The following is a 12,290-nucleotide window of genomic DNA, read 5'->3' as shown; positions in this document are numbered from 1 at the left end:
TTACGTACTTTGCCAAGTGTTTTCTGTACAACCTCTAAATCTTTGCAACAACCAAGCATTTATAAAATCTGAAACTTAAAGAATTAGTTGGTATTTCCAAAGTCTGTTCTATGCCCTTTTTCAGAATGTAGGCATTCTCCTTGGGAGAATGAACTCACTTCTAGGACCTCAATTAGTATGTATTGGTAATTCTAAGTACCTCTCCCTCTTTTTGTCCCCCTCATCTCTCCCTCTCTCTCTCCTCTATCCCTATGATATCTATCCTATATTCTATACCCCATATCCCCTGCTTGCTAGATGCATCTACTTATTCCACAGGTACATCTAATTTTTGCAGGCTAAAGAGCCTAGTACTCAACCGTATGCTTTTTGCCTTATGTTCTCTCTTGCGAGAATAACGATATTATCCATCTGATTACTCAATTTTGGATGGGTGTCATGTTTGCCTTATTGTTCCTTCTCATTCGTCACCTCTAACTGATCACCAGTTCTTATTGATTCTGTTTCCTAAATAGATTATAAATCTGGTCACTTACTTTGTGTTCTTACTGTTACCACCGAGGTTTAAACCGCCATTTATTCTCACCCTAATTAGGGCAATGACCTCTAATCTGTCTTCTCTTCGGGTGCCACACCTGTCCACTCCACTCTACACACTGCAGCCACATAAGCTTCCTAATAGGGCAGTGGCTCCTCTTGGGGTAAATTCAGAAGCCTTTACCATGATTTGTATGGTTTTTCATGATATTGAAAAACCAGACTCTCTGTGTCTAACTTTCTGGCTTGTTCTTCCTCCCACCCAGCATGTAGCCTTTTGTCCCAGCTTTGTTGGTGCATAGTTGACACTTTAAGATTGTATATATTTAAGGTGTACAACTTGACAGACATATGTATTCTGCAATATTTGATACAATAAAGCTACTTAACATATTCATCTCCTCACACAATTACTCTTTCCTTATGGTAAAAATACTTAATAGCTACCCTTCTAGGAAATTTCAAGTATACAATACAATATTGTTAGCTGTAGGTCACATCGTTGTGCATTAGCTCTCCAGAACTTAATAGTCTTGCATAACTGAAATTTTGTATCCCTTGACCCACATCTCCCAGTTCCCGCTCCCCCCAGCACCTAAGTAACTATGATTTGCTCTACTCTGGTATGTATTCTTCGACCAAGTTTACTGAATTTTCTTTTCAATTCCCAAACCGTATCATTTCTTGCCTCCTAGCTTTGTGGTTAGCATTTCTTCTACTGGGAATACTCTTCCCCTTTACAGATCTTTCCCCATTAACCTTTGTTTTTCATTTGTATTTCAGCTGAAATACCACTTATTCTGGAAAGCCTTCGCTATATACCTACATCAGGGTTTGTTTCTTTTCTGCATGGTTTCACGTCATCCTGGGTCTCCTAGAATTACTCTTATCAAACAGTCTTTGCCTATTCATTTGCTATATCCTCCATCATAAGTACAAAATCCTTAAGGGCTTGCCTATGTTCTTAGCACAAAACAGTGTTGGATCATAGTAGGATCTGAGTAAAAATTTGATGAGACAGTGAGTGAAAGTGCTATACTAATAATTTGCAAATCCATGTGAAAAACTCAAGTTTTCTTTGTTCTAACACTGTTCTAAGTGGGACGCCTGGGTGGCTCAGTTGTTTAAGTGGCTGCCTTTGGCTCAAGTCATGATCCCAGCGTCCTGGAATTGAGTGCATCTGGCTCCTTGCTCAGCAGGGAGCCTGCTTCTCCCTCTGCCTCTGCCTGCCACTCTATCTGCTTGTGCTCACTCTGAGAAATAAAAAAATAAAATCTTTAAAAAAAAAAAAGATAAATACTGTTCTAAGCAACTGCAATCTGCTACCTCCATCTCAAAAATTAATGGAATGTAGAGTATAAGATCAGAATACTTTAAAAATAAAGCAAAGGAGGGGCCAGCTATGCTCAGGACAAACTCAGGCAAAGTATGTAATTCAGATATGAAAAGCTGGAAAACCTGTATCATTTGTTGGTAAAGATTAAGATTTATTATAGGAGGGCCTGTGGGTGGGGGATGGGGTCAATGGGTGATAGGCATTGAGGAGGGCACTTGTAATGAGCACTGGGTGTTATATGCAAGGGGTGAATCACCAAATTCTCCACCTGAAACTAATACTACACTGTATGTTAACTAAATTGAGTTTAAATTTAAATTTAAATAAAATTTAAGTAAAATCTTGAAAGAAAAAAAGATTTATTGTCATAGTATATCAGGTCTCACAAGATTTGGCTAATCTGTAAGCCAGTATAAATCAAGGTTTAATTATGTTCCATTTCAAAAGAAAAGATCAGTTGAAAAATTGAAATTGAAAAAAATATTTTAATAAAAAAAATTGAGATTGATTTGTTAATGTAGAACCACACTAGAAAGGAGTATTTTGTCTCCTTTTCCTTAAAAACAAAAAACTGTAATACTTTTGTTTAACATTAAGGAATTAGTCTAGAAATATTCCAAAGTAACTCATTAGAACTGCTTATTTAAAAGTGTGGTATCCTGAATTTAAGACTCCTAGGAGTCTTGGATGTGGTAAAAACAGACTTTCAAAATGTAGCTTCCATCCTTCAAGTCAGGACTAAAATTGAATGCCTCCTTTATCTTTTTATATTATTTCTAATAAGAATTACAAAGTAAAAAGGCTTTTAGACCCATAGAATGATCAGAGCATTTGTTGTTCGGTGCTTTTATTTGACAGTATTTACATTACCATTTAAGCTTACTTACTTATGGGGATTATAAAGCCGTATGCAGAGGCTCCTGCTGTCCATAGGGTGCATAGGCAGGTTAAGTTCTAGAATAGCCCAGCTCAGTTTAGCTGAGAACCATTAAATATTCACCAAAGGAAACCTGTTCCACCATGGATATGTATGTAATGTATCTGTTACAAATTTCCATAATAGAGTTTCCTCCTGTCCATTATGAGTTGATTTCTATCTTCTATCTTCTTGCTATCTTCTTTCCTTTCTCTCTCCCTCTTCCTTTCTCCCTCTCTTTCCTTCCTCCCTTCCTTTCCTTTTTCCTTTCTTCTCCCTCCGTCTCTCCTGCCCCCTCCCCTCTCTCTTCTCTTCCTCCCTCTCTCCCGCTCTTCTTCCTCCCTTTTCCTTCCTTCTTTCCTCTATACCTAGATGTGATTTGTGCCCGGTTCCCCAACCTTGTGATATATTATTTTGCCAAAGTAAGGAGATACACAGTAGCAATAACTATAATATGTCCAGTCTGGAATAAACCTCAGGTTACACTGAGCCAAAGTTAAACATAGTTATTTGAGATATGAGACTAAAATATCCCATCCAAAAGCAGAAATACAAAATTAGACAATTGATGAGCCTGGTGGATTCAGTTTCATTTTGCAGTGGGTTGCTGTGGTCTTTGAATGGCTGAGCTAGACTGGGGTAGGTCTATCCAGGGGACCTCTGGGGAGTGAGGATCTCATTCAGTGCACAATCTAGATCAGGTTTGTTGTGACCTCTAATGCTAAGTCTGCTCAGTTAGCTATTGGCAAGAATTAACTGGAAGATTGCTTTAATACACCTATTAAGTTAAAAGTATAATTATATGGAATTTAAAAACTCTCAAAGGTCTTTATATTTATATTTTGCAAATAAGGATTTCTGAAAATGTTACAGCCTTTAAATCCCTATCCGAAAAAGCAGCTCTTTCAGTGATTAGGCCTATTGTGTCCTTTATGGTAAGTGTTAGTGTGAGGAGGACTCTCACAGGTCATTAAAAATCTTGATTTCTTGACTGCCCCCCCTCTTCCATGCCCTCTAGGAGATTAAGATGCTCTGGCAGGGCGCAGGAATTTGTATTTTAACTGAACTCCAGGGGGTCTGTGGGCCATCTTTTGAGGGGGGGGGGGAAGACCCAAATGGGTCTTGAAGATCCAATCCTATTAAATCTTATCACCTTTTTCTCAAAGACACATTCTACTTTGTTGAGTATGGTGTTGGTAAGACCACACTTAGGAGTTTTGTGACCCTAAATTCTTTCCTCCTCTTTGTAAATGGAGAGGAACATTCCACCACTTAAATAATTTGGCAACTTACCTGAGATAACTGGTAAACCAGTTTCCTGCATAGAAAGAAGTATGTTTTCTTTTTCCTTCACATCTATTCTATTAAATTTTCTGCTTCTGTATCTAGTAGAGATCTTTTACTTTAATTTGTTACTGTGTTTCTTCAGTCTCTACTTATCCACATTTACCTGTTGCAGAATGTCAGACGCAAAAGTTACTAAAACTCCTCATGCCCCCAAATGAAAGGATCTTTGATCGCCCTAACTCCCATATATTCCAAAATATATCTCTTATTGCCTTTACTGTGTGTTACTGTGTAATGCACTTACACTAACATCTACACATCTTATCTCTTTTTATTAGACTCCCTAATTTAATTGTCATTCACTTTTGTATTCCACAATAAGTAGAATGTGCTTGTCTTTAGAAACTGTTCTTTTGTTTAAATAGTAGGGAATGAATACCGTTTGTTGGATTATAATAACGATTCTAAAATCTAAATGTTAGTATTCGTTTAATCAATATGCATTATTAAACATCCAGTATTTATTCTGTAATCTGCTAGGTCCTGTATATCAAGACAAAATGTCTAAATAAGTGACTCTGTCTTAGGCTATTATTTGGTTGGGTGGATAACCTTTTGACATGTTAAATTGTTTGTTAAATGTTTGCCCTAGAAATAAATGATCCCAAACATACTTAAAACCATTAGACCTATTTCATCAGGGAGTATACATCTGAAGCCTATGTACTGTAGAGAGATATTAAATTATTTTTCTTTTTTGCACTTTGAATTATTTGTTCTTTTAAAATAAATGTGTTTACAGACACAAATAAACCTGCATAAGCATTTGGGCAAAGTTTTTAAAATTAAAAGATATAACAGTATACAGAGGTGAAATGATTTGCTTCTCTTCTGTCTGTTCCTACCATTTCAGATGATGGAAAATTGTCCTTTGAAGAATTCAAAGCATATTTTGCAGATGGAGTTCTGAGTGGAGAAGAATTACATGAGCTCTTCCATACCATCGACACACATAATACCAAGTAAGGAACTTTTTTATCATTGGATTCTGCAAATGATGTAGAGAAGGTGTGACCAAGCACATACTGATGAAGGGGAGAAGGAGGAAATATGCAGAGGGTACATTTTGCAATGTTTAATTCCTTGTGGTTAGTTTTGAGATACCCCCTCTTTAGTAATTGAAATGGTCTGAAAAACTGAGCACTGAACGGTGAAACAGCAATCTTCTGTAGGGAGCCCTCTTTTTAAAAAAAAATATTTTATTTATTTATTTAAGAGAGAGCATGAGGGAGGAGAAGGTCAGAGGGAGAAGCAGACTTCCCATGGAGCTGGGAGCCCATTGCGGGACTCGATGTGAGACTCGATCCCAGGACTCTGGGATCATGACCTGAGCTGAAGGCAGTCGCTTAACCAACTGAGCCACCCAGGCGCCCTGTAGGGAGCCCTCTTAGGGTAACTTTAGAGTGTGCAAAATGTAAAACAAAAGCAAAGATTATAAATAATTCTAATTTTATCAATATTAAGAAAATAGAATTTTAACTTGTTTCTTAGCTTTCATCTCTGTTTGCTTCATCTAAAAATTGTCCTTAGGCCATTCTTATATTAGTGCAGTGAAATGCAGAGCTGCAATGATTATCTGGACAAATCACTGTTCCCTGGGGTAAGCAGGTAATTTGGAATACAGAATTCTTTTCTGAACAATGAATGAGTACAGTGATCTATTTTATTTATTTTACATATATAGTTCTTTCCTTTGCATCAGTTGAGTATTGATAAAGTTTCTATTTCTATTCTTACTATACTTAAAAATATAAAATAATGAGGAATTTAGGATAGAGAACAAGAGAAATGCGCTGTTCGATTTGGGTAATTGAATCAAATCACATTTGTGACAGTCATGATTACAGAATTCTAATGTGGAAAATGCATCATTCAGTCTTGCCGTGAGATCCATCAGCGTGTCTGCTACTTGAACAATCACTGTTTTGCTTTAGGCCAAGTGTTGACATGGTTCCAGGCAGTGGGCCAGCTTGCCAAGAAAAATGCTCTTGGGCTACCTCTAAGCATAGACTCTTTTTGCAACAAACTAGTAAGAAAAATTAAAAGATTAAATTCACTTAACTCAAGCAGCTGCAAATTGTTAAATAATCAGTTTGTAAATTTCTTGACTTCTGTTGGAATTTCAAATTCCCCATGAAACCCCTTCCTTTTTTTTGTTGTCAGAAAGTGTGAGCTGTTCAACAAATCTAAGTCCCTCCTGGGTATTGGTGGTACAGCATGGAATCAGCTTATAATTTATGGAACAGCAGACCCCCTCACTGATCACTTCTATATAATATCATAGGTACTGTGACTGAGGTATATAGGACTTTGGGATAGTACGTAGAGGTATAGTATGTAGAGGTATTGTGACTGAGGTATGTAGAACACTTTGGGATAACACAGTGGGGCAGGGAATTTTAGCCTACTTTGGCAGGCTCCAGGAATGTTCTGAGGATTAGGAAGCCAGGAGCTGAGTCTTTATGGGAGAGCAGAAACTGATTAGATAAAGAAGGGGATGAGAGGATATATATTCCAACTAGAGGAAAAATGCATAAGGAAAGACCTGGAAGTAGAAGCTGGATGGGAGTGACAAGTATTTTTGCGTCACCAAAATGTCACTTTGTAAGGCTGAGTGCAGGAGGAGAAAAATCTGGGAAGGGAAGAATGGGCCAGACAAGAAGGAACTGGCATTCTGAGAAGCAAAAGTGTCTCAAATTTAAACTGCAGGCCAGGAGACGCTCTTAAAGCTCTTAAACGCGGGAGAAATATCTTTGTAGGTCATTGTGGCGCCACTAAGGGGCAGTGCTAATGGGGTAAATGTGGAGAAGGACCACAGATGCTAGCTGAATTCTTAAATGACTGCTGGGGAATAATGTTTATGCATGGAAGAAAGGAAGCCATGTGAACCATTCCGAGAAATGATATCTAAGTGAAAGAGCAGAGGCTCCCTTTGTGGCTCAGATGTTGGAAGTTGAGATGCTAATACTTCATTATGTATGCTGATTATTTCTTCTACATTACATTTATTACTAGAGTTTTAACAATATCCAGGTTTGGAACAATCATTGAAAGTCATAGTTGCAAAATTCGGTGTCACAGAGATTTTTCAAAACACATTGACTCCTGGGGTGCCTGGGTGGCTTAGTTGTTAAGCGCCTGCCTTTGGCTCAGATCATGATCGCAGGGTCTTGGGATGGAGCCCCGCATCAGGCTCCCTGCTCAGCGGGGAGCCTGCTTCTCCCTCTCCCACTCCCACTGCTTGTGTTCCCTCTCCCGCTGTATCTCTCTCTGTCAAATAAATAAAATCTTAAAAAAACAAAACAAAACAAAAAAACACATATTTGCTCCTATTAGTGAAAAACAAAGTTTTCAATAGACCTTGTTGGACTGGTTTTGCTATTTTATTTATACATTTATTAGTTGAAATTACTTGGCATAGCATTAAGATTACATTAAGTGCTAAAGAAGTCTATGCAATGATTTATACAGTAAGTCCAAAAGAGTGATGATTTCTTTTCTTTTCTTTTCTTATTTTTTAAGAGTGATGATTTCTACCAGTTACTCTCACATATGCATTAATAAAGCACTTAAATGTTTTATGGTAACTTTTCTGATACTTGTATTCAACTTAATTTGGAGCTAATGTAGACATTTCTGAATTGTATTTTTTTTTTTAAAGAAAGTATGTCAGTGTCAGCTTTGATCATTTAGGGAGATTAATTCAAACACTGACGTAGAAATTTCAGAGCTATACTTCAAGCAAATGGTAACTTTTGTCTTTGCATGATCCAAGTTTTAATTATTTTAGTGATTGTACTATACATGCCATATAATTTTTCCCCTTCCACATAACTTCTAAGAAAATATGTTCTCATGGGCTGAGCATTGCCAACCTTTCAAATTTGCTCAAGGGTACATCCTGGCCTGAAGGAGCCAAGTTATACATAGGCTAGAGCTCGTCCTGCAGACTCATTGTCTCACATTTATGGTGACCCACGAGATTTAAATTCCACGAATGTCTGCTGCTGAGGCCCTTGGGGATGCCTGGTTCCTGCCCCTCCTGATATCTGGTGGTTTAACTTCCTCTTGGCGTCCATTAAATCACTATTCACTTAATGCACTGCATTTTCTTAAGCTTATTTGAGTAAGATTCCATTCTATGCAAAAGTGTATTCTAAGTATTATCTCAGCTCATTTCTGTCATCTATAGAAATCTGTATTTTTGCTATAAATATTAGATTTGCTGTGTTTGAAAAGTGACATATCCACTCTGAAAATATTTAGAAATAAGGAAAATATTGAGAACCTATCTTGCTAGCTAAATTCTGCCCTTTTTTCCCATGAAGAATATTCTGCTCAATCATGGAAAGCAAATGTTATTTAGAAGTATAAATAATTAAAGTTATTTTAAATACCAAAATTAAGTAAATTATTCCTTATAAAAGGATATTAAAAAAGCCATCAGGTAAATCTACAGATTTTCAGAAACCATGTTTTTATAGGAAGCTTTTAAATGAACAAACTTTAACATAGAGTGGTGCAATAATTAAAGTTTTAAGTTAAAAAAATATATATTGCCCTGTCCACACACATTTATGTAGAAGTTTTATTTTATTTTTAGTTTTTTTAAAGATTTTATTTATTTATTTGCCAGACAGAGATCACAAGTAGGCAGAGCGGGAGGCGGTGGGGGGGTGGGAAGCAGGCTCCCAGCTGAGCAGAGAGCCCAACTCAGGGCTTGATCCCAGGACACTGGGATCATGACCTGAGCTGAAGGCAGAGGCTTTAACCCACTGAGCTATACCCAGGCACCCCTAGGTAGCAGTTTTAATTTCCAAATCCAATTCTCCAGGTTTTTTTCCTTTCCTTTTGTTCGTTCATTTCTTTTCTCTTTTATTTCATTTATTTATTTATTTATTAAGATTTTATTTATTTATTTGCCAGACAGAGAGCACAAGTAGAACAGGGGGGGGGGGGGAGCAGGCTCCCCGCTGAGCAGAGAGCCCGGTGCGGGTCTCTATCCCAGGACCCCAGGATCATGACTGGAGCCGAAGGCAGAGGCTTCAACCCGCTGAGCCACCCAGGCGCTCTTTATTTTAATTTAAAAAATCAACATGTTCATTTAAGAAATTATGTTTAGAAGATTTGACTGCAGCTTTTAGTATGCCCTGGAACCACTTGAATCTTTTCAGTCAGATTTCCTTTCCTGGATGCAAGTAAACTATCACCAACAAATACAAGAACAGACCCGAAGACATGCATCTTCATAAGAACTTACACATTTGAGACACTGCAAAGATTTCTATACATGAATACTACCAAGATAGGAAGTATTTATAGGTCTGAATCATAGAGAATTTTTTCTAGTGTATTTCAAAATGAAGCCATCAACCACATGTCCCTCCATATTAAGGGAGGTGTCGAGGGAGTTGTGGTCACCTTTCCAGCCTGCAGAGTTGCAAACTTAATCTCAACATTTGGTATAATATCCTTCTAATGAGAATTCCGTGAATCATCTTAATTCTTGACTAGAATTTTAAGATAATGTTTTGTCAGAAATTATATTCAGGCCTAATGTAGATGGCCTGCAGATTGCACTCGGAGCAAGGACTAGAAATAATAAACAAACTGAATGAAAATAGGAGATATCTGAAGGCATCAGAAGTCTAAATTTTCATCCCTTATATTCAAAAATTTATTTTAAATTTGGTAGATCTTTTCCATTATGTTTGTACATTCAGGATTTTTCAGGAGTTTTTTTCTTCAGTGGTGTAGTTGGTTGAGTGTGGGACAAAAAGCCAACTTTTTCCTGTGGAGGATACTTGGGTTATACAGCATAACAAAGAAAAAGAACGTCAAAATATAAGTTTCTGTCAACAGGGCAAAATATTGTTGAAATTTTTAACTTTCTCAAACTTTAAAGGAAGTGTACATAACCTAATAGTCCACAACATTCTGAAAATGCCATGTTGACGTTACTAAGCCTTTCGTGATTTCACAGACTTTTGTCAAGCCTCATTTTAACTGCCTGCTGTCTGGATCAAATATGCCTAGTCTTTTCTCTTCTTAAAAAAAAAGAATTATTAATTTCTCAGTCATTTTAATTAGCCTTGTTACAGCTTTTCCATCTCCATTAAAGGGTTTTGGGCACACGTTTTTCTCAAATTTTGTATAAGTTACTGTCTAAAAAAGAATAAACAAAGCCCTTAACATTTAAGTTTAGCGAAGTTTAGCACAAACTAAATCTAGAGCTTCAATAGCTTAACATTGAAGCCACCACATCAGAGAGCAGGAATAGATAGAAGGAAGATCATTAGGTCAAGAGGAAACTTCCACAGTTGATCAGAAGAGCTCTTACTCATCAGAATGCCAGCTTGTCTACATTTTTCAGTCAGAGGAACACATGAATAAATTAACATAATTCCCTTGGTGTTAACCATAGCACAGGCGGGGGAAAGATCCCCTAGAGACCAAAAATGATTCTTCCAGTGTACTGCACTTTGGAGTTCCAGATTGTTAAGATAAACCAAATGGTAAAACAGATGGGAGTGTTGCTCGTAGGTCAGAGAGTGAACACACAGAAGAGCTTCCCAGGGCCTGCAGATGGAAGTTGGGGGGAGGGTTTAACTAGAGATGGGCAACTGTTGTCTTCAGGTCGAGTATTCCTCATTCTAGGCTAAAATAATTTTTTCAGTGCCGATTACTGGGATTTCACCCAATACTTGTTAAATCACTGAAGCACACCAAAGTGACAGAAATATCACCACCTACTAAAAGAGCATAGTCCATCTTGAGCTAGCTCTAAAAGCTCAAAAATCTCTTTCTTAAACAGAAAGTTTCTCTCTCAACTTCCACTTATTTTTCTTAGTTCTGCTCCTTAGGGGCATGCAGAAGACAAATATTTTATGACAAGTCTTTCTAATATTTGAAGACAGTTTTATGCACCAATGATGAGATTAAATCCCATAATAATTGGAGAGTAAGGATATCCAAGGATTTATTCCAGATGGCAGAATTTGGTTCCTTCTGAAACAGAAGGTTGTTCATCTTTTATTTGTGCACGACAGTGAAATGCTAAGGCTTGATGAGTTGGTTGATGCAACCACTTTCTCCTTGAGTTACTCATCACATGCTTAAGTAGACACATTTTGTGGGCAGTAAGAAAAGAAGGCAGTACCAGTACCCAAGGGAGAAACAGTAGGTTGGTCTGAAAAGTATGTGACACAGCTTGCACTGCGTTGCAACTGGAAACTTTATTGCAATTCCATAGTGGGCATGAGAGAGCTTCCTATTAACATAACCAGTCGCATCTTCAACTGGAACTGGAGGCTCAAAAAGCAGCACCAAGACTTAAGTGCCTGGAGAATAGGGCAGGTCACAGTCCCAGGTGCTAGGCCAAGCAAGGATGCCATGACTGAGAGGTACACAGTAAAGAAGCTGGAAAAGAGGAAGAGGTTGTGTAGCTATATGTCAAGATGTCAAGAGAGTAAAGCGAAAAGTACCATACTATAATAGGGCAAAATGGAGTGGACAGACCAGGTGTCCAGAGTTGAGGTTTAGCAATATTGATTGGCCAAAGGAGCTTTGGCTGAAGAGTGCTCCAAGTATTCTAGCAAGGCCCAAACTGGCCATGAGCAAATGAGCAGAGAACACAGATGGAGCATTTCTTTCAGCTCCACGATCAAGGCTTAGCTGTAGCACAATGAGATACCACATCACGCTGGTCAGAATGGCTTTAATTAACAAGTCAGGAAATAGATGTTGGCGAGGATATGGAGAATGGGGAACCCTGCTGCACTCTTGGTGGGAATAGAAATTGGTGCAGCCACTCTGGAAAACAGTATGGAGGTTCCTCAAAAAGTTAATAGAGCTACCTTATGACTGAGCAATTGCACTAGTATGCATTTATACAAAGGATACAAAAATAGTGACAAGAAGGAGCACATGCAGTCCAGTGTTTATAGCAGCAAAGTCCACGATAGCCAAAATATGGAAAGAACCCAGAAGTCCATCAGTGGATGAATGGATAAAGATGTGGTATAGATATATAAGGAAATATTACTCAGCCACCAAAACGAACGAAATCTGCCATTTGCAACGATGTGGATGGAATTAGAGGATATTATGCTGAGTGAAATATGTCAGTCAGAGAAAGAAATACCATATGATTTC

The 12,290-nt window shown here is 37.8% G+C and overlaps 1 protein-coding gene across 1 annotated transcript in view; it reads left to right on the top strand.

Annotated features, from left to right (window-relative positions):
- Positions 1 to 12,290, top strand: part of NECAB1 (N-terminal EF-hand calcium binding protein 1) — a 218,656-nt gene that overhangs the window by 32,288 nt on the left and 174,078 nt on the right. The window contains exon 3 of the mRNA XM_059166058.1: positions 4,990 to 5,098. Within this exon, the coding sequence (XP_059022041.1) occupies positions 4,990 to 5,098 (109 nt within the window). The remainder of the gene's footprint in view (positions 1 to 4,989; positions 5,099 to 12,290) is intronic.

The sequence above is a fragment of the Mustela lutreola genome, chromosome 3 (genome assembly GCF_030435805.1).
Source record: "Mustela lutreola isolate mMusLut2 chromosome 3, mMusLut2.pri, whole genome shotgun sequence".
NCBI lineage: Eukaryota > Metazoa > Chordata > Mammalia > Carnivora > Mustelidae > Mustela > Mustela lutreola.
This window is presented reverse-complemented; position numbering and strand designations above follow the sequence as displayed.